Below are 27,615 nucleotides of genomic sequence, written 5' to 3'. Positions count from 1 at the left end.
GTGGTGTAACAAGAGTATTTCACAGATAGTGCTGAAATCAAGAAATGTTTACGTTTGGATGACCTGCAGCACCACCAAGCTTTTTTTCAGTACCCTCATGCCATATTAATACATTAACATAAGTATCTTTAAGTAATGGCATAGGTTAATTATCAGAGAACGATTCAAAACAAAGTTTCAAACAAATTTCAGATTTGACAGAAATTGTATCTAATACTCAGAGTAAACAGAAGATTACTCCCAAATTGCAAGTAAAATATTAACAGTATTTAATTTCCAGACATTTCTTATGGAATGTTATCTGTGTGACAGTCCTGCTCTTTACTTTCCTTGGACAATGTAGGTATCTGTTGTCACAGAAGATGAATTTCCATGTGAGCGGACAATAAAATGATATTCTATCTACACCAAAACAACTGACTATAAACGCTTCAAGCAAGTATGCAGATACCAATGGCAAAAACCTCAAACATCTGTAGGCTCTAACATAATTTAGAACATACCTAGACTTTTTAAAGTACCAATTAAAGGAGGTATCATAATTTTAATATATTATTATGACACCTTCCTAGTATTGTACAACACTATTGTTGGTTAGAAAACATGATTTCTGATTTACCTTGAAAGCATGGCTGTAAAACCTGAAACGTGCTGCACAGTCACACCTGAGATCATAGCCTATAAGCTACGCTATGGCTACCTAAAACCTATAGGGCCTAGATCTTTTGAAGACCATTGACCAGTGGTATGACTATACACAGTAAATGATATGAATTGAATAATATAGCTAGATCTAATATAAAAATATATAGTTTATAGGCTATGTGATATGTTCCTAATTTGTGGGATTGTTAGTAAATTATGTGCATGAAATTGTTACCTAATTTGTTTATCATGGATAGTCTAGGACTCATCCATTTGTAATCAAACCATTAAACCCAGCACATACTTAGACCTACGTCAATTTGCATAATCGCATGATGCATGCACATGGTGCTTGTGGTTCTCTGTAAACTATCCCCATAAAGTGGAACCTCGTTCAAGACTTGCGTGATCCGCACTGCGCGTCATGCGGAACCGTTGAGCAAAGGAGAACGACTAAACGACTTCACAACCAAACCCTCCCGAGAACGTAGTCAGACAATACTGACACCTTGTGGCGTTTTAAAGTACACACACATACGAAAAAGTACTGCCAGCGAACCAAATGCATTGGGTGTATGTTTTTACTTATCATTGTAGGATAACGGTAAACATGGTAAATCCTTTTCCAAAGATTTACAAACATCTGCCATTTCGTTAAATATATCGTTTTCCAATTATGTGCACATGCCTTTAAGTTCGATCACATCAGAGACCTTCATGGACTTTGGTTACACAAGGCTGTCTGTCAAGATTGAAATATCTGCAAGCAACAAATCGACACACAGTGAATTGCTCAGCATGTATGTTCACTTATAGCCACATGCTATTTAGGCGTCTATGGCCTGTCTTTTCACGCAAAAATGATCGTAGTTTATTTAACTGAGTAGGGTATCCTTCAGATTTACGTTAGATACCATGTTGTAAAGATACGGAATCTAAATTAACCAACCAGCATCGATACTTAAATGAAATCAGAGTAAGCTATAAGCAACTTCAGCTACGTTGATTGTGGCCCTTTAAATGTTTGGTCGCTCGGGGCTATGCCTGAATGAAAATGTACAGACCATGCATTTCGTAAGACATCTGCGTTCCCTTATTTGACATCGTAACTAAAACATGAAGCATGAAATGTGAGGATGGATTTGGAATGAAGCCATTAGAAACGCTCAGGAGGGTTCTTTTTAACCTTTTTCAGGCAATCGAACTGTGGTGCTATATGGTCCTACATAGATAGACTGGTTCAGAACGGGTGTTCTCTTCGGGAGGGAAACTTCATAGGATTTTGTCCCGAGACAAACACGGGTTCCGTCACAAACGCCATAGCAGCCACGGAACAGTCTGGCATCGAAACGGTAACAATATTTCAATACGTGAGCATTATATGTAAACCTTCATGTACCCGTAAGAGTCAAGTTGACTTGGTGGGTTCGGTTTTTTGTTGTTTAGTCCGGTTGCTGTGTGAACGCGCGTTCGTAACAAGGGAAGTGTGGTCTTTGTGCGGCACCGTCATGGATGCCTTTCCTACGAGACGGCTGCACTTAAAGTCACAGTTAGGGAAAAACAACAACACTAGTGACCGGAACGATATACACGTGAATAGCAGAATATCCTCACTATCGTTCACATTTAAATGGCCAGACCAAACACATAACTCCATGTTATCTAGCCATCTTGCATAGTTTGGGCTGTAGCCGCGGAATAATTACTAGCTAGCTACATTAGCAAGCTAATGTTACCAAGAAAGCTGAAATTTGCTAGCATTTAGCAGTAACATTTTGTTAGTCCTGTTGCTCTCCTTAACCCTTATTGCCAGTGATCTGTTATTGCTAGTTTTGTGTTAAAGTTATCTGTATATGACCTGTGCAATTATGTATCGCAATGTGTCTTTTTTGTAGTTATAAAATTAATAATGTTAGCCTAACATTAGCTATCTCTCTCGTTATACGTTCCCTTTAGCGGAGTTACCGGTGCACTTGATGTTTATAATGCTAGCTAGCTACTGTCAGCTAACGATGGCCAAAAAGTTTCCTTTTTTCGAACTACTGTCTTACTTCGCCATACAGACGTACCACTCTGCAGTGACGCTGTCAACTTTACACGATATAACGTTACCTGATGGTGACCATGCAGTGAGTTGCTTCTCGTTAACAAAGTATATTACTTACGTTTATTTTCTCTTTCAGCTACAATGTCTGGCATTGCTCTGAGTCGACTTGCACAGGAACGTAAAGCATGGCGGAAAGACCATCCTTTTGTGAGTACAAACTTGTTTCTATTACATTATAAAACGTGATGCTAACTCGCATCTATACTGCAGTTGTTAAGCACGTCTCCCACTTTGCCACAACATTTGACAGACAGACCCGTGTAGATGTATGTATACTTATTATAGATATTTCGTATGTATACTTATTATTATTCGTATGTATACTTATTATTAGATATTTCGTGCTGAAAACCTCTTGTACACGTCTGTAACGGACATGCACCCCTGGTTTAAAATGCCCACAAAATTAGGAATTGGCAAGCAAATAACGCAGTATGTGTGTAATGTTAGGCCAAAGCTGAAATGTTGCCTTTACTGTTTGATTGCTGGGCCTCCCAAGTCAATCACATACTCTACTCACCACGTAGCAGTCTTGGACATAAACAAATGACCAATCATACACACATTGCATCAGTGAGTCTATAAAAAAAAGTCCTGGTATTTTCAGGGTTTTGTTGCTGTGCCAACGAAAAATCCAGATGGGACGATGAATTTGATGAACTGGGAATGCGCCATTCCAGGGAAGAAGGGGGTAAGTGTTTAAGACGAAATGCACACAAGTCTGTGTGCTTTTATTTGTTCAAAATACTTACTTGGCAGAGGGCTATTGTGTGATTTACTGCGATGGGACACCTTCTCCTTATAGACTCCATGGGAGGGAGGTCTTTTCAAGTTGCGGATGCTGTTCAAGGATGACTACCCCTCATCACCACCAAAGTGTAAAGAACTAGATGCACCAAAATACAGAGAATCACATCATGCTCATATCACTGTTGTGCTCTGAGAACTTGGACAAATAATTTAAATAACGATTTTGCTTGTAGGTAAGTTTGAGCCGCCTCTGTTTCATCCGAATGTATATCCCTCTGGAACGGTATGTCTCTCCATCCTGGAGGAGGATAAAGACTGGAGGCCGGCGATCACCATCAAACAGGTAGATGGAAAACGAATATGCACACTGACTAGAGCAGTGATGTTGTCAAACACGCCTCTCAAATTTCATACTGACTACTTGTTGCTTTCAATCTGACAGATTCTGTTGGGAATTCAGGAGCTTCTAAACGAGCCCAACATCCAAGACCCAGCTCAGGCTGAGGCCTACACCATATACTGGTGAGACCGTATTTACAGTATTACTTTTAGACTCTTGTAGTACTTGTATACTCTTTTCAGACCATGGTTTAATATTTGCATTACTTCTGGTAACACTTTACTTGGATAGTCCATCCACAGAAACTTAACAGATTAAGATTCACGTATGTAAAAGTGTTCTTGAACAAATACTTAACATTATCTTAATCAAATCCAACCTCTAACTATAGCCATATATAGTTAGTTAAGGTAGTTAACTGTCAACATTCTATTGATAATCTGAGCATCTGTATATAGTGACATATCACCATATCTGTGTATTGATCCATTCTCACAGTAAAATCTTAATGCTGCGGACCAGCATTAATGTAAAACTTTTTTTGCAGGATGCAAGACTTTATATTTTGGTTTAGTTGAGGTCTCCTAGAGTTTCTTTTTCTCTTTTTTTCCTCTTTTTATTATAACCAGATGTCCAACTGAATATTTGGTACATGAGGTTATATGGACGAAGTACACATACCAAGTGTGAAGGCAATTAACAGAAGGGAGGATATAGGCCTAACTGTTCTCTAAAGCCTGAGGTGACAATTGACCTTTAGGATGGTGAATTATTAAGAAGTGTTTTGCCAGGTTATCTTTGAAATTTTCCTCCAATATATATTAGACTTTTACAATCTTCCATGTTCTTGGAAATTATGAGCTGTCTTGTCTCATTAAAATGGTAGGGATCTTGCCCCTCAGTTGGGCATTTGCACAGCCTTGCTCTTTCTTAAACTCTGCTTATGGTTGCCATTAAGTGTTTACTCAACACTAGTCTTGCAAGCCAAGACTTTTGATTACCTGCATGAAATCTTGTCTGCGTTGCATGTTAGGCTGGCTCAGCGCCATCTACTTTGACAGGAAGGTGTCTATAGACCAAAATGCAGAATGACTGGCAAACAGACATTAGTTTAACAGTCAATTCTGAAATATATCATAAACTTCATAAACTTGCCAAGTGATGGGATCAGACCTTTTCTAATAAAACACGATCATTAGTTGAGCTAGAGAATCATACATACAGCAGCTGTCATGATGGTCAGGTTTGACCGGTTTGTATTTCAGCTTGTCTGGAGTATTTTGACATGTTTGACTTATGGAACACTTACAATATGACGGAAAGGGCACAAAGTCGGCGAACAAGCCCGCATGCTCTTCACGATTTTACAGTGGGACAAGCCTATGCTTAGGTCTGGGCATCGTTCAAAATTTTTCAATACAGTGCCATTTTCGATACCTTGAATTTGATGCCGGTTCCTGAACTTTACTTTTTCCGATACCATATGTTTTGTAAATCAATTTTCACAACAAAAATACATTCTCCTATAGAGTTAAAAACAACGTAACATAAAAGTACAAACTTTTTTTGCATGAACATCTGTAAAATATTGAAAATAAACAATATAAGAGATTACTGCTGTATAGGCCTACTTAACATCTGCAGTATTAAAGTGAAGATATGTAGCCTAACAGATCAGTGCAACATTTTGTGCAAGTGCAAACTGCTTTGCACATAATTGGTATTTCGCTTTGTTAGCATCCATCTTGATGAAGTGGAGCCACGCTTTGATTTCTTTGCCATTTATTACACTACGTGAAAAAACAATACACCTCTCCAGACAACACACCCCTTTGTATACAATGTGTCCATGCTTTATCTTTTGGTAAGCATGCTAGCACCACAGATGGCATACGTTTCAATTTCTGAAGTAATGTCCAAAGATCCGTTATTTCAACCCTCCTTCTGTGACCTGTGTAATGTTACGTGATGCAACCAATCACCAGCCCCTTTAGATCTCTTCACACAAGTGTTTATTGGCTAGTAGACCCTAAGATTTATTTCTTTGAGTATCGGAATTTGGCAACGAAATATAATACATTTTTCGATATACGATCGGATCAGAGCATTTCGGTCGGTGCCCAGCCCAACCTATGCCCTCACAAACTTTGCTAGAACATTTGCTAGAATGGTATTGAGCCGAAACTTGTCGACACACACTTGCCAAAGTCTGCTGACTTGAGCAGACAATCATGGTATTGGCCAATTACAAATTGGGCTAAACTATGTATTCGTAGTCGAACCCCAGCTTTGTTAAGTAGATGAATGCCAGTCATCCAGAAATCCAGGAAAGAGGAACAGATTGAGGACTGTAGCATTGTCTTTTGGGCAGTCTGTAGTGGGGACTCACTACATGTGTCCGGTCAAGTCGTGTGGGCTCCTCATGGATAGCAGGGCAAGAAATAAATCGGTTCCCATCAACCTCAGTCACATTGTACTTCATGCAAATCTGAAGTAAATCCTTTAGTGATTCGTTTTTTTTCCCTGACTTTGAATTTAGTATTCAGATGGTCAGATTCACATCAAAGTTACACTATGCAAGATTTTCACCTTAATATAACCTTTACGAAGCCAATTTGATGTAATAGGTGAATCGTTCACCTAGCATAGCTATACAGCATAGATGTAGCTATACAGCATAGAGTCGCTACCAAGAAAACCAGCCATGCAACTTCAAGCACGGCGGCCCGACAAATCTCGTGAGAATCGTGAAACATTACCTTGTCAGTAGGTATAACTCTTTGTTTTTGCCTGCTGTTAATCCTTCACCTCCACAACAAAAGCATTGTCATTGTGTACAGGGGGTATAAGTCACGAGAAGTTTGCTATTTACAACAGCAGAGTAAAATATAAATTTATCGCGACTAGGAGCTCTACAGTCGCCAGAAAATACATAAACCTGCCTAGTGTACCTAGGTAGTTTCGTAGTTTGGAAACCCAGCTTGTCACACATGATCTTGAGGACCCTAGGTTCTCCAAAATTATGATAATTATTTCGATACAGTATAAAGTCTAAGTATATGGAAAGAAGCCTTGGCAAAAAAATAATATAAAAGAAGTAATAGTAAGTAATAGACTACAGGCGCGCCTGCAGAAATGAATGCTATGGTATGCCCCCCCCCCCCCCCTTTTTTTGTTTGTGCATTAGTCACTTAAAAAGTAACCTAGTAGAACATTCACATGCAATATACAACAACGCCTAATTACGACCTAGTTTACTGTGTTCACGTGTGCGCTGAACATCAAACATTATTCAGTACAATCCAGATGTAACGCTAACGTTTTGACAAGCATACCAATTTTGCCTACCTTGTTCATCTGCAATAACTCCAAACTTGCTGCCTCCATCCTTTCGTTGGTTACAAAACAACGTTTTATATCCATGATAGCCTTGAAGTCTTGAGTTAGTGAATTAGCTTAACATTGTGTGCTGATAACAGGCAACCATAGATGGTAAAAGAATGCAACAAGTAGCCTAGCCCACAACTTCTGTAATTGCTGTGTGTTCGTTGTTATTCTCTTTCCTGCTCAAACAAAAGGTGCGTGCATTAAGTTGATTTTGATAACGTTACAAACTTGGCCTACTTTACAGAAAATTGTAATTAGCCTATTGTCGAGCATTTAATGGGATACTGCGCAGTTGTGAAGCAGTTGGGAAATTATGGTGGGCCAACTTCGTGTAAATACACACATAGGGGAAATTGTTGAGTTGCCTGATGGTACTCGCAGTGCGTAAGGCCGTACACCTGCAGGCACGCCTGATGGATTAGACCAATACCAATATTTTTTTTTTTTTTTTTTTTACTAATACAGCTTTTATGAAAAATAAAAAATCAATGAAAAGTATCTGTACTAATTAAATGTGATATCTTATGTTGATCAGTGGAGCGAGATATAAATTGCCGTGTAACATGTATCAGGTTTTTGCCTTGGGAAATTGGGCATTTTTTGGGAACGAATAGCGCTTATGTTTGTAATTTGTAACTCAAAACCAGTATTTAAACATTTAGTTAATCAATTTATCCAAAGAAAACAAGAGTGCTCCCATCAATTTGTATATTCTTGGAGTCTGTATGTCTGGCCTGCCAAGGTGGGTGTACAACACCAGTTCATATTCCACAGATGCCAATGCATTCATAAACGCCCTACATCAATCTAATTATTATTTTTTTTGTCTTGTCTACAGCCAGAACAGAGTGGAGTATGAGAAGAGAGTCCGAGCACAAGCCAAAAAATTCTCTCCATCGTAGGTGTGATGCAGGGGGACGCGTTAATACAGACGGAGGGCGCGTGCATTGGCACGCCCCTCTCTCTCTTTCTCGCTCTCTCTTGCCGTCCCCGACTCGACTCCCCACCCCACTTTTTCCCCGCCCCTTTCTTTCTGAGCACATGTGTTCTATACACACCTGGACTTCAGACTTAAAAATTTGAACACGCTCTGTGCCATCCAACTGCATCTTAAAACCCCCCCCCCCCCCCCCCCAACCCACAAAACGCCCAACCCAGCCCTGCCCAGGTCTCCCCTCCCTCCATTCAACCTGTCTTGCTATCTAGCTTTCGTTCATTATTTTATTCCTCGCCTCCCTCATCTTTGTCAGCAGTGTCATGTCAGAACTGAAACTCCCAGAAAACCCAGCGGCGACATGGCTTCACCCCCCCCGGTGCTTTTCGCCTTGGCCAAACCTAGCCAGACACTTCTGTATGTTGCAGTTGACCTCATGTGACTATGTTTTGAGTTTGACTCTTAAACGTGTGAATGTGCGAGTGAAAGTGTTAAAAGTAAGTGTGTGCATGAATTTTTATTTTTCCCCCCTTTTTAGTTTTATTTTTTTTTCCTGTGTACGCACATTTTTTTTTTTTTGTATGTTAGGTTTTTTTTCTCCTTTCTTTTATTATTGCTTTCCTTGGTGGGAAAGGGCACCATTGCCTTCATCCCTCCTCCCCAACTCCTTTAAAAAAAAAAAAAAAAAAGAAAAAAAAAAGAATCAGAAGTACATACATATTTGCCCCTCACAGGACCTGCCGAAGACAGATGCGTACACTCCTGTCTTTTCAGCCTGTGTTCTTGTCCCCTTGTTTTTGTGTTTGTTTGTTGTTGACTTTGTTTTAAATGATGGGAACATTAGGCCATGCACTCTATCTGTTCAAGTGCTTAGTCAAAATAAAGCTCTTTCTACAAAAGTATACCGGAGTCGGAGTGCAGTTCTTTGGACACGTGTCTGTGTCAGTGTTTTGCATTGAGCACTTGTGTCATTAAGCAATGAGTTTATTCATGTAATGTGCGACCTCTCCACCAGAAGAAATTGGATGGTAGAAGCAAAATAATGTTCAGATTTTTGTTTATGTGCTCTACAATAGTATCTGCTTCCTATGTCGTGCATTCTTATAACAAGTTGTAATAACTTCTTAACATTGCCACATTTTTTGAGTAGAGCCTATTTGATATATATCATTTTTAGTTGTGTTCTTTTTAAAATTGTGTATCCCCCATATTCCCAGGGGACGGGCATGTTATTTTTATACAATTTATTTTTATTTATTAACATATACATTTATTAATGTATTTAACATTATATTAATTAGTAATTATTACTATAATATACTTTATTATCCATTAATATTTTAATTTGGGTGCACTGAATTACAATTGGCGTGAATCTCCGTGTTCTGCCCAAGACACAATAATGATGTTCAAATTTGCTTTCTTTGCTGAAGGATAAAAATGCATTAGATGTCAAATGTCTGTGTGTGTATGTGCTGGTGGAGGGAGAGGCAATTGGTTATTGCTTGTGAGTGAGCGAGGGTCAGTTTGACTGCATACAGCTAGCTGAACATGTACATTACGCTCTAAGGTAGCGACAGTGCCGTTGTCCTCACTGCAGTGCAATCTGTCCATCTCTGTTGCCATGGAGTTAGAGAGCTCACAGCCAGCATTGCCTGTGAAGCTCTCGGCCTGGTCCTTGTTGCCATTGGTAACCACCAGTTGTGCATTTGGGTTGATAATGGACTATGTTTTGTGACCTCATGGTGACTATCTGGAAAGGCTCATGTAATGGAATGCCAACTATGCACAGATGTTCCTGTTCACAGACACACAAACAAAATTATTCCTACAGAAAATGGACAACCAACAAGAATATGGGTTCAGAAGATATGGCAACAATGAGGTAATGCAAAGGTGAAATCTCACAGGAGAGTCTCTGCACCCAGTGATGTACTGTAGTCGACAGGGTGTGGGATCACAGCATATTCGCTCTACCTTACAGTGAAATGTGTATGTGTTGTATAAAAGCTACCTTCAATTGATATTGTGATGCAGAGTAAACTGCATACACACTTAAACAAGTTCATGACGTGTGTACGTGGGGGCTGACCTGGCCAGTATAGGACTGATTAACAACAGCACAAGAAACAGCAAAATGCAGATCACCAAACAGCAAAAATATATCCTGTTGTACAGAAATCAAACACATGTACACTACTTTTTTACCTAAAATAGACAGGATTTTGTGCAATGGAAATTAAGTCTCAGCTGTAACTTTTTTTGATACAGCTTAATTTTAACCTATGATTGGGTGCTCGCCAGTGGAGAACAGGTGCCTATTGGCTCCGCACTCCTTTATAGTAGATCTGATTGGGCTGTGATCGCACTGTTGCCAAGTACTCTGAGCCAGAAGAGAAGATAGACATGGCTACTGAAAGCTCTCTGTTTGGTGTGAAGATTTCTGTCAGTCTCAAAGAAGATATCCATAAATAATAACGTAAATGCATTCCCCTCCCATCAAAATGTAAAAGTAAGACAATTTTATCCTTACTGGCATTAGATCCTGTGCAACATCAGATCCAATTTATATTGCATCTCAATCAATCCTGTATGTGGCAGACTGATGATATATCTAAATATGATCTTGGTTTGGCTCAGTTGGTTACTGTGGCCCTGTTTTGACACCAGGCGGAGCTGATACTGAAGGAGAGGGACATGTACATACGAGACAATGCTCTGTCGCTCATACCCACACAGCCAGCTAAACAACGGCTTCCTCCGCTACCAACTGCATGGAGAGGTTCTCGGGAGGGATGGGTTTTAATTGGAAGAAAGAACAAGCCGCAAATCAGACTGCCATTTAATCTCACTCAGTCTGCATCTATTGGTGTGAATTATGTGTCAAGATAAGTGTGCACACATTGAGCGTAACGCCTGGATGTTAATATTTAGTGGGTGAGCACTGGTGAGTAGAGTGCATGTATGGGTTATTTCTATCTATTTGCTTCCTTGGTCAGTGCTTTGGCTGCAGCACCACAGAGCTGTTGTTGCCATGGAGACTGGTGAAGAGTGAGATCTGGCATCGGTCTCCTTCACTAAATGAGAAACCACCAGGCACATATGTATACAGTGTGCTCACCCCCAGGTCTCTACTCCCCTTGCCTGCTCACACGTAAAATTATTATTTCATGCATATAAATAATCACAAATTATTATTTCATTTTATTATTTATTTATTTTATTTAAGTGAGCCAAAATAATGATCAGAAAATGGCACTGCCACTGTCCTTGCAGTGTTGATAGAGGATATTTGACTTAAATATATATGAGTGCGTGTGTGCACGTGCATGTATGTGTGTGCCCATGTACAAATGCTTTATATACTCCTCGTCCCACATAAACATAAATGGGAAATTCAAGAAAACTCAAAGCTTTGCTTAGTCAATGTGACTGACAAGTCAACTCAGTGAAAAGGTCTTTGTGCTGCATGAAATCAAATCAAAATATCTATCAAAAGAGACAACTGAACAAACAGAACATACTGTGCACTGAATAGATTGCAGACAAAACTCAGCAACATGCCACACTAAAATCTGTAACAGCCCAGGGGATTTCTATTTTACAGCTTCTATTTGGAGGTTTACCTATTTAGATTACACCCCCGATGTCAAATAATGTGCACATGTAAAAATGGAATGAATATATGACCAAAAAATAACATTATGCATGTAAAAGACCTATACGGTATACTGCATATAAATGAATTAAACTGTCTGATTTGAGCCCATATTTTATTTGGACAAAGTACAGTACCTTAGCTTTAATGATCGCTGTAATATGGTGACACCCACGTTCACAAGCACAAAGCATCACTTTTGTGTGTGAACTCTTGCGTGCAGACTGTCTCACAAACATGCACACCTTCTCTGGGTTCTGTCTCACAAACATGCACACCTTCTCTGGGTTCTGTCTCACAAACATGCACACCTTCTCTGGGTGTTTTTATGTATCACTGCGGGTGTGAATATGGTGGGTATTTTTCCACAGTCTTAGTGTGGAGCCCTGTGGTCACATCTCTCACTTGCAGCAGAGTGATGTGAGTGTTGTTTTTATTTAGTTTTTATGTAGTTGTAGTTGTTGTTGTGTGGGTGTGTGCGCAAATAATAAAGCAAAATTGTGTGTCTTGTTTATAGTTCACAATCTTGTATTATGTGTGTGACGGGAAAGAGTGATTTGACTCATGATGATTTAAAAAGGTTAGTTGGAGTCTACTATATCAAAAGGGAGGCCCAACGGAAGAGGGCCCTTTGACTTCAGAACCCATTAATTTTTTGAACCTTCCTGCAGGAAATTTGTTATTTGTATTGTTATTGAATTATAAAGTTCTTATGTGCTTAACACATTCTCAACATTCATATATGAATTAGGAGATAGGAGGAGCACACTGATGTTGCATTAGATGTATTCTAAACATTACATTACATTTAGCAGACACTAAAGAATCATAATCAGCGCACATCTTACTTGGCCCTCACATTTTAGACAGCCATAAAGACATTTTTGGTGGTATACTGTTTGATAGTGACCCACAGTGATAATCAACTCTGAAAGACTTATTTTTGTCCTTTACCACTTTACCACTGCATAATGTTGCTTTGTGTTCTACAATCGGGCCATTTTGCTGCATTCAAGTGAGTTCATCTGAAGCTTAACTGGAAAAAAATCAGTTTATGTAGGCCACACTACAACTTATTAAGCAGTCAATGTGACCGACAAAAAAATATGTTTCGGATAGAGAAATGCAAAGTAAAGATGATGATTTTTTATGTTTCAAAATTAAGTATAAAGTACACATTGAGATTTGTGTAGCCTATTTGTATATCAGTATATTTGTATGTTTACTTTCCTGGTGTGTATTGGTTATTTTTATTTTATTTATTTATTTTTAAACTAAGTCTAAAGAAGCATGTCTGTATGCTGGCCAATTAGTTTTTCTACAGTATAATGTGCTCATGTAGGCTATCTGAAGGGGACATTATGGTTTGGGATAGGCCCGCCCTGGTCAGTTATGCACACAGTTAGGCTACTACAAATAAATCCAGATCGTATCAATCAATAACGAAATTAACAATAACAGAAGAAAATACTGTAATGTCGTCATGCCTTTTCTACTCCTGTATTATGAAGTAACATTCCTCATAATAACTATGGTTTTCCGCCGGATGACATTTTATGTAACCCTGTGCCACGTCAAAAACACACAATCTTCAGACTATGCAGTGTTGTACGACTCTATCATCAAATATCATTTTAATTTATTACGAGATCCTATGTGTTGTCATGGCTATACATGTGCGAATTGCATTAGTTTATATCATTTTTTTATCATCAAGAATAGGCCTACTTGCAGCACGGAACCTTTAGCGTAAAAAGGTTCTTCGCGGGAGTAAAATAACGTGTGCACAACCAGGAACTCACTGTAAACATTGGGGAATATTTGCTGATATTCGCGTCTTATATTTTATTCACCCTGGATTAACGCTGGAGGAAGCTGTTGCCTTACTTGAACTGTATTTAGTTATTATGATCATCTCCTTCTCTTGGGCACTGTATTTCTTGTTCGTGTCCAAGCCAGTGATGGGGAAAATTTATTGAATAAACGCTTCCTGACTGACGTCTCTGGTAATGTCAACCAGCCACCAGCTAAGCTGGTTTGGCAGTGTCTAATAATAATTTATACCCTTTTAAACGGTTATTACATTTAACACATACAGACTAACCTTGTTTGTTTTATGAGCGCTTGTCTGAGGATTAGGTTACGTTATGGTTAAGGTATTGCACCTTGTGTGATATATTTCAGGTAACGAGATTGTTGTTGATGATGTGTCATGTCTCTTATGGAACTAACTGACATCAGCCATTACCTGTAGGTGAACATTAGTTTGACCGCAGAAGTTGAGAGATTGACCATAAAAAGAGCAAGGCACGCGAGCAAATGCATTATCGGGGATTTGCTTACTGAGTTTTTTGTGATTATTATTGTTCGACTCGTAGTGTCATTAGGCAAAATGGATTTCTCCAAGTTCCTGGCGGATGACTTCGACGTGAAGGACTGGGTGAATGGGGCTTTCAAAGTGGCCCAGAAGGATGCCCCAGGAAAGGCAGACGCACATGCCGCTACACTGGTGATGAAACTGCAGCTCTTCATCCAAGAAGTGAACAATTCTATCGAAGGTGGGGTAATGCAGTCAGAAAGCATGGTTTATGCTGACTAAACTCAGAGAGCATGATGATTGCATTGTTCCCTCACTTTCCCCATCTCGCTGTTTGTGTATAATGCATCTGTGTGCCTAGTTGTGTGATGCTTGCATGTTGTTTATTTATGTAGAAAGTAGTATTCAGGCTGTCCAGAACATGCCACGTGTGTTACGTGATGTGGAGGCTCTGAAACAGGAGGCTTCATTTTTGAAGGAGCAGATGGTTCTGGTCAAGGAGGACATCAAGAAGTTTGAACAAGATACAGTGCAATCTATGCAGGTATGCACTGGGCCAGCCTTTCATTTGCTCTCTCTCCTCTCTTCTCCTCTCATCTTTTTCATGCCCAATCTTGGTCTGTGCAAACATTTAATGTGAAGTCCACGCATTTATTATGATGTTTATGTGTATATATCTACGTTTTAGGTCCTAGTGGAAATTGACCAGGTCAAGTCTCGGATTCAGCTTGCAGCAGAGGCCTTGCAAGAAGCGGACAAATGGAGCACGCACAGTGCAGACATTGAAGAAACATTCAAGACTCAGGTGAGCGTGCACTGCTCTTATGCCAGTGAAAAGTCAGTGAATACTTTGGTTGGTGGGGCTGTCTCTATAGCCATAAAGTTTAGAATGTGTTATTTGTTACTTTTCTGGAAGGCAAATAGAAAATGCTCATAAAATGCGTGTGTGTGTGCGTGTGCGTGTGCGCGTGCATGTGTAGGACGTGGCTCTGATCTCTAGCAAACTTGCAGCGATGCAGGGCAGCCTGACTATGCTGGTTGACACGCCTGACTACAGTGACAAGTGTGTCCAGTTGGAGGCTCTGAAGAATCGTCTGGAAGCACTGGCCAGCACTCAAATTGTGGCCACCTTCAACTCCCAGTCCATAGGTGAGAGAGGGCACTACTGCTTGCCCCTGTGCTTCGGAAGTGTGTGCATAGTAGTGTGTGTAGTAATGTGTGTTTGTATGCATCTCTATCTGCTTCCACAGACCAAGCCAAACTTTTTGTCAAAGTCTTCAGTGAGATGGACAGAATGCCACAGTTGTTAGCATATTATTACAAGTGTCATAAGGTAAGACACACACACACACACACACACACACACACACACACACACATACATTATTTATTTTATGTTGTTTTTATTCACAAAGTGTTCTCTGTATGCAAGGACAATGTTAGTAGATAGTAATAGTAGATTATCACACATTTGCTTCATCCCCCTAGTGTCAGTGTGTGTTAGGACAGTGCAGCTTCACCAGAAGACAGATAAAGATACAGAGTGATGCCACAAATGAATGTAAAGAGTTTCTTCCTGCTTTGTTGTAAATGACCATCTGTGTTACCCTCTGAGACCCCAAGTCTTTTTAGGCTGTTTTTAAAAGAGAATGTTTAGCGTGATATAGTCAAGGTCAGAGGTCAGGTTCTGTTCCAAGTGTTACAACAAAAGAAGCAACTTGCTAGTGGACACCGAGCGTGTTTTTCCATTTCAACAAGTGGCAGATTTCATCGGACACACATGCATGAAACCTTAGCCTAGTTGTTATTTGATTGGAGTAGATTGGAGTCGTGTGTGTGCCTAGAAGGATGTGCATAGTTACTCCGGCTGTAACGTTTGTGTGTGTGTGTGTGTGTAGAGGGATTTGCTCAGACTATAGTGAGTCTGTTAATGGGTGTGTGTTATCTTTCAGGTGCAGTTGCTGTCGGTGTGGGAGACTCTGTGTCAGAGTGAAGCTTCTCTGAAGCAGCAGCTCTCAGAGTTCTATGATACACTGCTGTCTACATGGCACTCTCAGCTGCAGTGGAGCAGTCAGGTACACACTCACACACACACACACACACACACATAGACAGACACACATACACACACACTCACAAATATATACAGTACAGCAACACCAGTGTGATCACCATGAGGTTGTAGTGGGAAGCCAATAAACACAATCACAAACAGTACACACACAGTCACACACTGTGGTTATAAAAAAAATAAACAACTGTCTCACATTTGCAGTCCTGTCAATGGAGATTTAGCTAGTACACTCATCACACATAACATGTAAGCACAAAGTTGTACATGTTCGGGCATACGTTTACATACTTTCCATGGAATTGGATGCCCAATGCCATCCCAATGCCGACGTTTGAAATGATACATTGTATGTGTATGTGTGCAGGTATTCAAGAATCCATATGAGGTTGTGACAGTGCTGATGATCCAGACTCTCAGTGCTATGGTGCCCTCTATCCCAGAGTGCATAGCAGTGGAGTTAAAGCGTTGCCCAGGAGAGGATCGCCTAGACATGCTGTTAGAGCTCCACCAAACTGCAGCCAACTTCAGCCGTAGCCTGGAGACAGCCATGCTGCCTCATCTGGGTAAGCATGTGTTGTCAACCTCACTCGTGTGTGTGTGTGTGTGTGTGTGTGTGTGTGTGTGTGTGTGTGTGTGTGTGTGATTGTGTGTGTGTGTTTGTTTTATTGTGCTTGTGTCTGGAGCTTTATCTCTGAAGTTAGTTGTTCCCTTGAAGACTTTATCAAATGTTGGCAGCTGGAGTCCCCCAGTCATGTTTTATCTGATGATGGTGTGTGATGGCGTGTTTGTGTTTGTTTTTAGCCGACTGTAACCTGTTGAAAGTGGGTGAGCTGGTTTCCTGTGTGTATGCGCCATACAAAGACTACCAGCTACAGTACGGAGAACTGGAAGAGACCAATCTTCTCATTCAGCTCAGCGCTGTGCCACTGGTGAGTAGGGTAACACACACACACACACACACACACACTATAATATACATATAAAAGTGACTTCATTTTTCCTGGAAAAAACTAGCACACATCAGGAAAGTAAACAGAAGCACACACACAAACAAACACATATTTATATAAATGTTATTATTTTTATTCATTAATTATGTTTAGCACTTGTACACTAAACTTTGTGTGTGTGTGTGTGATTGTGTGTGTGTGTGTGTGTGTGTGTTCGTGTTCCCAGGAGAGAGGTGAGGTGCTGGACTGTGTTCTGGAGCTCACACACTCCGTGCAGAAAGTGTTTGGCTTGGCTGCGGCGGCCTCGGACCGCTGTGTGAAGCTCACTGACGGCCTGGGCGTGTGTGGTCTCATTCGGGCCCTGCGAGCGCTTTTCAGCAAGTGAGAACCACAGGAAACACACACACACACACACAGCAAAATGTGTCTTCTCTGGGCCGTGTACTTTGCAGTCATTCAATGTCCATTTTGAAATTTGAATTTGATACAAAGAACCGATAACAGGCTGTTCCTCGTTTTTTTGTTTTCTGATTTTCAAAAATTAAATTGAATAGCCGTGAAGTACACGGAGCCTCATGTCTCCTTTTCCTGTCACCACCATACTGATATTCAGTTTTTCACATGGATGTTTTCATTGTTAGTTTATAGTAGTATTTATTGTTATAGAATTAATTGTTACCAATGGTGTACTCTGCATTGTAGCTTGAATGTTATTCCTCATTTTTGTCCGTTGCTTTGGATACAAGCGTCTGCTAAATTAATAAACGTTAATGTAAATGTATGTTTTTTTACACCTCATCTGTCTCTCTCATCTCCCTTTCTCTTTTTCTTTCTTTTGATCTATCATCTTTCTGTCTCTTTTCTCTTTACAGGTATGTGTCTGATTTCTCAGTCACTCTGCAGTCAATCCGGAAGAAGTACAAGCTGGAGGACGCGGCCGCCTCCGAAGTATTCAGTGAAGACTGGACAGCCTTCCAGAACTCTGTCAGGTGTGTGTATGGCTGAAAACAGACTCCACACCAAAGTGCACATGTACACACACACACACACACATTCTGCATGTTTATTTGTGAGTCGGGACTGATTTGTGTTTCCTGTACAGAATCATTGCCACATGTGGAGAACTGCTGAGGCAGTGTGGAGCCTTTGAACAGCAACTTTCCAATAAGTAAGAGTGCACACACACACACACACACACACACACACACACACAGTGTACGCACACATGCACACACACATACACACATGCACACCCACACACAAACACTTACACCAATGAGCTTTTACATGCTGCTAAAATAGCTCCAGTCTGCAAAGGCATGGACTGAACTAGAGCACCTCCCTGTGCGTAAGCAAGATGCAAGATTCACATGAGCGTTAGGGGCGATAGGCCCAGTACGCGGCCGTACATAAGCAAACAAGACAGGCTATATTTACCACGCTGGGTCTGAGTTCTGTGGTCTGCCCTGAAATGGAGACCTCCACTCCAAGCAAGGTTGTGTATGTGAATGCATGCAAACGCTTGGTCAAAAAGCAAGTATATCCTGAGGCTAAAACCTTCTGCAGGTTGAGCCACAGTAATCCGCCTCAGTGAAGACTGGACAGCCTTCCAAAACTGTCATTTTCATTGTCATTTTCAAAGAGATGGGATGCTCCATTGAGTCGTTACAGCCCAAATTCTGTTGCCAGATCAAAGCTGGTTCTCTCCACATATCGGTTCTCAGTTCTGTCCTTGATCAAGACACTGAACCCCAAACTGCTCCAGATGGTGTGAGGCATTGCTCTGTGAATGTGAGACGTTACTCTGTAAAGTGCTTTGAGTGCTCAGAGGTGTAGAAAAACGCTACATTGGTTGCTAAATGCAGACCATTTACCATATAGCCAGGCTTATGTACTGTATACAAACACACAAACACACAAGTAAAAACTCATTCTAGAAATACAGCACAAGCATCAGTTTAGTCTTTAAACACCTTAATCACAGGGCATTTACATATTACAGTATTTTACAGATTTACCTCTTATGGTCCTCAAAAAAGCCTTCTGGTTGAATTTGGGTGTCAGGAAGGCTGAAAGTGGGTTTAGGCTTTAAATGTTTTATTTGTTTTCAGACTTTCACTTTCTACTTTCACCATCTGCTGCTGGTGATGTTGGTAAGAGCAAAAAAAAAAAAAAGAAAGTTGGATGCATAATTAAACATTTTTTTTATTTTATTTTTTAATGTCATGTTTTTTAATTTTTTTTCCCATTCATGCAGTAGAGGTGTGGGCATTTTATATGGTCTCCATGAGGATCAAATCATGGGAAGGACTTGAAGGCCATCACATCACATAGTATCTGTCCAGGGGCTGATTTTGAGTGACGGCAGGTTAATTGGGGTTAAACTGGGCATGTTAGAAATCACTGAATGTTTTAAAACACGCCAGACATGAAATAAATTGCCCTTCAAGTAAAAGCTGTCATGTAACCGCTCGGCGCCATTCCGTGCCATTCCACACGGTCTCAATTATTCACACGGTGCTACAGTGGGGAAACTGGGCCACCCTCATTCAGAAACGCCAGGTCATCAAAAATGGCAATGTGGTTGTGGTGCGTCTTCAGCCCTGGCATATGCCCTAACACGTTCACAGACTGTATCTTTGACATAGTGCCCACACTTAAAACGGTTCTGCTACAGTAATTTCTTGTGCATTAGCTGCATTGAGTATAAACAGCAAGACGGTGTTTAATGCAAATTAAAAATGACAAAAACGTGTATTAACGTGTGCATTAACCGCACCCGTGTATTAACCTGGTAAAAAACAATTGTACCGACGGTACTCAGTGACCTTGAGAAACACAGATCTATGTGAAAAATCGATGTGAAAAGCTGGAATTCTCCTTTAATTGGCAGGAAAGTACTGTATATACCCCTAGGTTCCATAAGCTGGAGCAATAGGCATACATAAGTAAGCCATATACTCTTATGGGTGATTGGTTGTGGTGATGTTCTTTGCCGTCTGATTGGCAGAATCCTGGCGTGGGCCTTATGGGTGATTGGTTGTGATGATGTTCTTTGCTGTCTGATTGGCAGAATCCTGGCGAGGGCCGGGCACTTCCTGTTTGAGGGCTACAGCCCGCGCAGCCTCACCGGCCTGCAGGAGGGCGTGTACGAAAGGAGGGGGCAGAAGAACCCCTGGCAGGAGTACAACTACCTCCAGCAGGGTAACATGGCCGAGTACAACAACCTGCTGGAGACTCTCTACTCTCTCAAGGTAGGAACGCACACAATCCACTAGCACGGATGAGGAGACACCCCACATGTACTCACACACACACACACACATAAATCTCAACGTGCATATTCTCACAAGGCCAGAGTAAGTATTCAGTTTCAGTTTCTGTGGGACTGTGTCCGTTAAAACCTTAATGACTGACCAAAACCCAAAATATTGTGCATTAAGACAACATTAACATGACCTCTGACTGCAATATGGGCGTCAGATATCAGAGATTAGGTGTTACATAGAGGTATACTATACGAAACAACGTGTAAGTATTGTGTTGTCCTCTTGTGTGGTCAGTGCTTTAAGTGGAGTGGGTGTTGAGACACTACAGCGAGAGATTGTGACCCTGCGGGTGTTTTATTTTTTATCGGGGCTGTCAGAAATGAGATCGTTTATCCATAGTGGATCTCCTTACTCACTTATCATATTTCCATTGGTGCAAAGATAAGGTTCACTAAGCAACATCATGGATTGTCTGACAGCAATTCTAATTTCAGATCATCCTCCTCCTCAGGCAAAATACTTCAGAGAGTATGATGAACATTCAAGTTCAATGCTGATAATTTAATCACATATTCATAGATGAAGCTCATTGTCGTTTTTGGCCTGATGTGGTGCTGTTGCTTCTGTGCTGTATAGCTGTGTGTCTCTATAGGACATAATACTTATTAACCCATATTTTGGATTTAATTTATTATCTTGTTTAATATATCTTGTACAATAGATCTATCTATATGTTGTTGTTGTTATGTTTTTATTTCACTATATGTATATATATAGTCATTGTTCTCATCACTTTTGTTTATGCTGTATCCTCCTTGAGTTGGGATTTATAGGTGGTCTATAAAAGGACATTGATTTTATTTTATTTATTTATTGTGTGTGTGTGTGTGTGTGTGTGTGCCTGCGTGAATGCGTGTAGGAGAAAGGCACCGGCAACTCAAGTCTGCTGGCTGAGACACGTGCATCTCTCACACGCTTGAACCAGCAGGCTAATCAACTGGCCTTCGATTCTGTCTTCGTACAAATCAAACAGCAGCTCTGCCTCACTAACAAACCAGAGGTTAGTGTGTGTGTGTGTGTGTGTGTGTGTGTGTGTGTGTGTGTGTCCGTGAGAGAGAGAGACTGTGTGTGGGATTATGCATGTGTGTGCGCGTGTGCGTGTTTGCATTGCTGTCTTGTGGGGATCAATTCCAGCTAAATTCCAGACCACTTGGGAGTGTTCAGTTTATGAATGCCACTCAGTAAGCACATTAATAGACCATCATTAATCATCACTGTGGGCAGTTTAACCATGTGTTACATTTTAGGCCACACAAATGGACACTAACAGCAAATTATAATGAGCGCTAAATGGCGTTCATGCAAAGAGAGCAGTGTTTCCCATACATTGACTTATTTGTGGCGGCCCACCACAATATCAATATTGAACATTAAATTGTACTTAAATCTGGTTAGCATCATAACCACGCTACGCTAATTTGTTAAACTGTTGCATTCAAGTTAATTCTGCAAACCTACCACCACAAATAGAATTCAATTCTGTGGGAAACACTGGAGAGGAAATGTTGGCTGGGACCTTAGCACGTGTGGGTGTGTGAGTGTGTGTGTGTGTGAGAGAGAGATCTTTTCCAACGGCGAACTCCAGTCTTGTCCACATGTTGTTTGAGTGACTCAGGGACATAGGGACTAAGGGACATAACAGCAAGCGATGGGGAGGCTCTCTCAGGAGCAGCAAGTGCTAGATTTGATATTGTTTTCTACAGTTCTGCAGCGAAATAGTCGGTGCTACTAGTGGTTCTGCAGCAGAACGAGTGTTGCGCTATTGACATGAGAGATGAGCGTTGAACTTGGTTCAATCAAAGTTCTTTTCGAGTTCAACTTCCAAAGCGTAACAAGACGCTCATCAACCATTTTAGTTTATTGTATCCTGGAGACATTTCAGGCATTCGCTTCAATTAAAGCAGTAAGATGATATGGGCGGGACTTTTCCTTCCATTGTACAGAAATGAGATTTTAACATCACATAGCAACAAGATAAAAGTTTGTTGGTGCCGCTTGGTCATATCCAATGTGATCCCTGCCTTGCGGTGTGCATGACCGCATAGGGGCTTAGGAGTGGGGGGTCGTGTTTAGTGTAGTGATTTTGTATGTACATGTGAGTCAAATGTGTCACTCTGTTTCTCTGCATGTTTCCGGCTCATGTTACTGAGTTGACAGCAAACACCCCAGACCACCCCCTCCACCTCCAACATTCCCACAGGGGTATTGTTATCACAAGGCCGTAGCCATGATGTCAACATGGGAGGGGGCCAAATCTGTGGTGCGGTGTGAATTTCAATAACAGAATTTCAATACATTTCCTGCCATGCAAAAATATTATTAAAATCACAAACAAGTCATTAGTTAAGTCAGTCAATTAGGATATACCAAACTTTTGACGGACATAGGCACGGATGGATTATGAACCCCTGGGCATAGATGCAAAAAAACCCTCCCCTGTTAAGATAGGGGATCCGGGGGCATACTTCCCTGGAAGACTTTAAAAAAAAACAAAATGACCCTTTATATTATGACGACTTGTGAGTTTTGTGGAAATAGAAGAGAAGGGCGGAGAAGCAACTTCACACAGTCTTAGGCCTCAGGGACCCCTGTGCTCTTGGGCCCAGTAGGCCCATTCAATAATCCATCCCTGGATATAGACCTGTGGTATGACTCCATTTGTCTCCAAAATGTATATTTTAAAAGAAAATACAAACTAGAGTATCTTTGATAACCTCTATATTACACTGAATGCTTACTAGCCCAATCATATTTTGTTTTTATTATTCTGGCGGCTAATCACACAATTTTAAGGTTGTTTGAAAGGGATGGATTTCAATATAGGCTACTAAGACAGGTCCCTTTTCTGTCTGACTCACCTCAAGTTACCCTATGCATTATAGGCTGGTTTCTGACAGAAATTACGTTTTGTGTTAAAATGTAGAAACACAGCCTTTATTTGGTGAATGGAGGTGGAAATTCCTTTCTTTGGTTAATGTCCGCGATTCACATTAACTGTAGACTATCACTAACCTGGCAATAGCCAGATGAATTTCGCTCTACCTAGCTCCACTCATCCACCTGGAACCGATCCATTGAAGTGTTGCTTCAGAAGGCTGGGCCTAATCAAAAAATGCTTGCATATGATTGAATAAGCCACTTGTCCGTCATCTATTGACGTGCTACTTCAACCACTCACATCGAAGCCAACCCGTGACGCTAATAACAGACTCACAGTCGCTTCTACGCTATGTCACATCTATGAAACTCCCGCCCTGCGTCCTGATTGGCTAAACCATAAAGTTGGTTGGAGAAATAACTCAATGGAAGAGGTCCCAGATGGATGTGAGTGAAGCTAGGCGGAGCTAAGCGGAACGACATTCATCTGGCTAGGGTCAGGTTAGGCTATCACCGCCATTGTAAAAGTTTTTTCAACTTTTGTGCCGTCGCCACATTTGAGTGCTACGTTTTGCCTGCATGGATGCGCGATTGAGTGTGCATCTAAATGTAACATGCAAGATGCAACAGCCATTTCTAAGAGGCTTATAAACCGGTTCATTTCTGACATTACTACTAGCATATGAATGCATTATTTATGTTGTAAGACATGTGAAAGAAATGAATGACACAGGCACGCACAAATTCAAATGAAAGGACACTACGTTTCACTTTCGCTATCATTGCGAGAAAATGGGCTACAATATGGAAAATGCTTCAAAGTTACCTTTGAGTCTGATCAGCTTCAAAAATGAATGGGGTTTCCTTAGACAGTGCTACACCTTTCCAACAAGTTTTGTGAAAATTGTACCGGTATCTTTTGCGATATTGTTGACAGCCTGCACCGCAGCAGGGTGCAGGAAGCTTTTGATAGCGCACGCCTCAAACGATAAACGCAAAACCTCCAGGACAAACCACTCACAGTGTACTCTCTGAAACCATGAATAGGTCACTAATTTGTGTGTTATTTACGTTTGATTGCATTTCAGAGGCAGGGGGGCAGGGGCATTTTGGTCACATCTGAATATTCATCAAAGTCTATGGTGACTACGGCCCTGTGTTATCATCTCAAGGGTATTGTTATCATCTCAAGCAGCTAAAAAAGGACAGTTTGACATGCTTTAATAACAGTAAACGCACAGGAAGGTCAGATGAATTACAAGGATACAAGGAAGTTTATTGTCACATGCATATAGTAACTGGAAGTAAGAAATGCAGTGAAATTATGTCTGGTGTCAGCCTATTTGTGCATTTATGGGGGATGGGGGGGGGGGGGGGGGGTGCAGTAGAAGAGGGGTTTAGTAAATTAAGTGGCAAGGGCTGCATAAGAAAGGTGGGGGAGGATTGGGATTGGGGGGGGGGGCACCAACAAGGAGCACCCAAGAGCAACAGGGGCAAGGAAAAACTCCCTTACCAAGGAAGAAACCTTGGGCAGATCCACGGCTCAAGGGGCTAACCCAACTGCCAGGGGTCTTGGTGTGTGTGTTGGGGGGGATGACAAGGGAGATGGGATAGTGTGCTGTGTATGTGGGGAGAGGGCAGTGTGCAATATGTGTGTTGGAGAAGCTTCCTCATGAGACAATGTGCTGTGTAATGGGGGGGGGGTGCAGTGTGCTGTAAGTATGTTGGGGATGTGTGTTGGGGAAGCTTCCTGATGAAATAATGTGCTGTGTATGTAGGGGAGAAAGGGGGGGGCAGTGTACTGCAAGTATGGTGAAGGGTCTTACTATTGCAAGCAGAGTACTGTATGTATGATGTATGAGTGATGACAGTAAAGATGTGTGTGTGGGCGGGAGGGGAGTGGAGCAGTGTGTGTGTGTGTGTGTAGTGTGTGTGTGTAGGTGGGGGCAGTGTGCTGTAAGTATGTAGAAGATGTGTGTTGGAGAAGATCCTGAAGACAATGTGCTGTGTATGTAGGGGGGGGGGGGGGGGGGGGGGGCAGTGTGCAGCAAGTATGTAGAGGAGGCTTACTGTAGTGATGTGATGATGTAAGTGTGTGTGTGTCTTGGGGATGGGGGGGGGGGGGCAGAAAGGCTAGGCAATCAAGGACATGGGTAGATAGATGGAGGAGAAATCAAAAATAATAAATAAAAAGTTCTATGGAGATGTGCAAAAGTTGGAGAAAGTCAGATGTGTGTGTGTGTGTGTGTGTGTGTTTTGACATGTGATGAAATAAGAAAATAAGTAAAAGGTCTGTAGCATAGGATGAGGGATGTAAAAGTGCTAAAAGTCATGTAGGTGTGTGTGTGTGGGGGGGGGGGGTCATGAGTGCTGATAAGTGAATGACTGCAAAGTCAGTATAGTGTGAATTCAGAGTTGGGAAATGTTTGAGAGTGCTGAGGAGTGAATGTGTGCAAAGTCAGTATAGTGTGAGTTCAGAGTTCGGATAGCCTGGGGATAAAAACTTCTCCTGAGTCTCTCAGTTCTGGCTTTGTGACTACATAGGCGTCTTCTTGATTTCAGCGGTAGGAATAATCCATTGTTAGGATGAGATGAGTCCTTCAGGATCTTTTGTGCTCTTAGGAGTACTCCTCTGGAATAGATATCTTGTTGAGCAGGGAGTTGAGTTCTTATAGTACGTTCAGCTGAGCGCACTACTCTCTGCAGAGTACTACAATCTCTAACTGTGGAGTTCCCATACCAGGTGATGATGCTACCAGTTAGAACACTCTCAACCGCTGAAGTGTAGAAGGCCTTCATGATGGATGTAGAAACTTTGAATTTCCTTAGCTGACGAAGGAAGTAGAGTCGTTGTCTGGACTCTAATTACATGATGAATTAGGGTTTCTGAGGTGCTCATTCATGCCTGTGGTCTTTAACCTGTGTGTGTGTGTGTGTGTGTGTGTTTCAGGGTAAAGGTATGAGCGGTTTGGGGGAATCTCTCTCTGACGACCTCCCAACCTTTAGTCTGTCTCCACAAGAATACATCACCAATGTAAGATTCACACACAAATACACATACATATTAATTAACAAATGTGAGTTTGTCCTACATAGTACCAGACCATGAGTAACTATGTACTCATGGTGTGTTTGTGTGTGTGTGTTGTAGATTGGCCAGTACATTATGTCCCTGCCACTACATCTGGAGCCATTTGTGACACAAGAGGACCCTGCCCTAGAGCTAGCACTGCACACAGGGAAACTACCCTATCCACCTGAGCAGGGTAAGACATTCCCATACATACAAATGAAGACATGAAGAGATATTTATTTTGCCTCCAGACCGGGCTAGTCTATACTCTTTATCTTGTGTTTATGTGTTCTATAGGTGATGACGTCCCAGAGTTGGAGAACACTGCTGATTACTGGCTGGGCTCCATCGCCAGGGCAACCATGCAGACTTACTGTGATGTCATTCTTCAAATTCAGGAGCTCACTCCACACACGACCAAACAGCTGGCCACAGACATTGGTACAGTAACCATAGCCACTTTAAGTCACTAGTAACCTCTGAGACTTGCATTAACTAGCATTTGCATCTACCCTTACATGCTCACATTGTATTCCTGATTCATCCCATCTATCAAATTGTTGTTAAATGTTATGTGGAAATAGCGTGCTATGCTGTAAAGGTCATGTGTTGTATGTGTGTCTTGGTGTCACCAGATTACCTTAGCAATGTGATGGATGCCTTGGGCCTGCAAACTTCTAGAAATCTCCAGAACATCGTTGCTCTTCTACGAGCCAAGCCAGACGAGTTCCGTCAGACAGCCAAACCGCTGCCCCGCCGGCTGACCTCCACCATCGCCGCCATGAGGGGCATCGAGTGACTGAGCAGTCAGAGGGACTATCGGGCAGCGATGCAGGTGTCATGGGAGGAATGGTACACAGACCAGATGGATGTCGCTCTCTCTCTCTCTCTCTCTCTTCCCAGTCCTGTCACTCGGAAATGCGTCCCTGTGTCAAACGTCTGCTGAACACTACAGAAAACTCTCCTAGCATGGCGCCATACTTCTCTCGCCTGCTGTTCCCAGTCTGTGATGATCATGTCTAACTAGATGTCTCTTCATTTGTTTCATGACGCTTTTTTGTATTACTAAATATGCGGTTTAAAAGATCTAACTCTGTTGGTGGGGAAAAAAATGGAATTTTAACCTTCTTTTGCTTGTATGTTTAAAAACAAATAAATTTGTCCTCTTTCCTGA

General features: G+C 41.4%; 2 protein-coding genes across 4 annotated transcripts; both read left to right on the top strand.

Moving 5' to 3' along the window:
- Positions 1 to 1,847: 1,847 nt before the first annotated feature.
- On the top strand, positions 1,848 to 9,065 carry ube2ib (ubiquitin-conjugating enzyme E2Ib). Of its 3 annotated transcripts, none has more exons than XM_042082454.1 (7): positions 1,848 to 1,997; positions 2,829 to 2,899; positions 3,360 to 3,443; positions 3,558 to 3,630; positions 3,736 to 3,845; positions 3,945 to 4,024; positions 8,068 to 9,065. In XM_042082454.1, exons 2-7 carry the CDS (start codon positions 2,834 to 2,836, stop codon positions 8,129 to 8,131), a joined length of 477 nt encoding a protein of 158 aa, XP_041938388.1. In that variant the 5' UTR covers positions 1,848 to 1,997; positions 2,829 to 2,833; the 3' UTR covers positions 8,132 to 9,065. The 3 variants fall into 3 exon arrangements, with proteins under 3 accessions (XP_041938388.1, XP_041938390.1, XP_041938389.1); XM_042082456.1 differs by having other exon boundaries at positions 1,853 to 2,015; XM_042082455.1 differs by lacking the exon at positions 1,848 to 1,997 and adding an exon at positions 2,099 to 2,237.
- Positions 9,066 to 13,604: 4,539 nt separating this feature from the next.
- cog7 (component of oligomeric golgi complex 7) lies at positions 13,605 to 27,615 on the top strand. The gene is made up of 18 exons (XM_042082325.1): positions 13,605 to 13,827; positions 14,200 to 14,379; positions 14,534 to 14,682; positions 14,827 to 14,943; positions 15,119 to 15,287; positions 15,389 to 15,471; positions 16,091 to 16,213; positions 16,577 to 16,775; positions 17,014 to 17,141; positions 17,389 to 17,543; positions 18,035 to 18,151; positions 18,265 to 18,330; positions 20,236 to 20,416; positions 21,351 to 21,491; positions 26,319 to 26,402; positions 26,520 to 26,634; positions 26,739 to 26,882; positions 27,077 to 27,615. Exons 2-18 carry the CDS (start codon positions 14,214 to 14,216, stop codon positions 27,238 to 27,240), a joined length of 2,301 nt encoding a protein of 766 aa, XP_041938259.1. The 5' UTR covers positions 13,605 to 13,827; positions 14,200 to 14,213; the 3' UTR covers positions 27,241 to 27,615.

Source organism: Alosa sapidissima, chromosome 24, assembly GCF_018492685.1.
Source record: "Alosa sapidissima isolate fAloSap1 chromosome 24, fAloSap1.pri, whole genome shotgun sequence".
NCBI classification, from domain to species: Eukaryota; Metazoa; Chordata; class Actinopteri; order Clupeiformes; family Clupeidae; genus Alosa; species Alosa sapidissima.
This window is presented reverse-complemented; position numbering and strand designations above follow the sequence as displayed.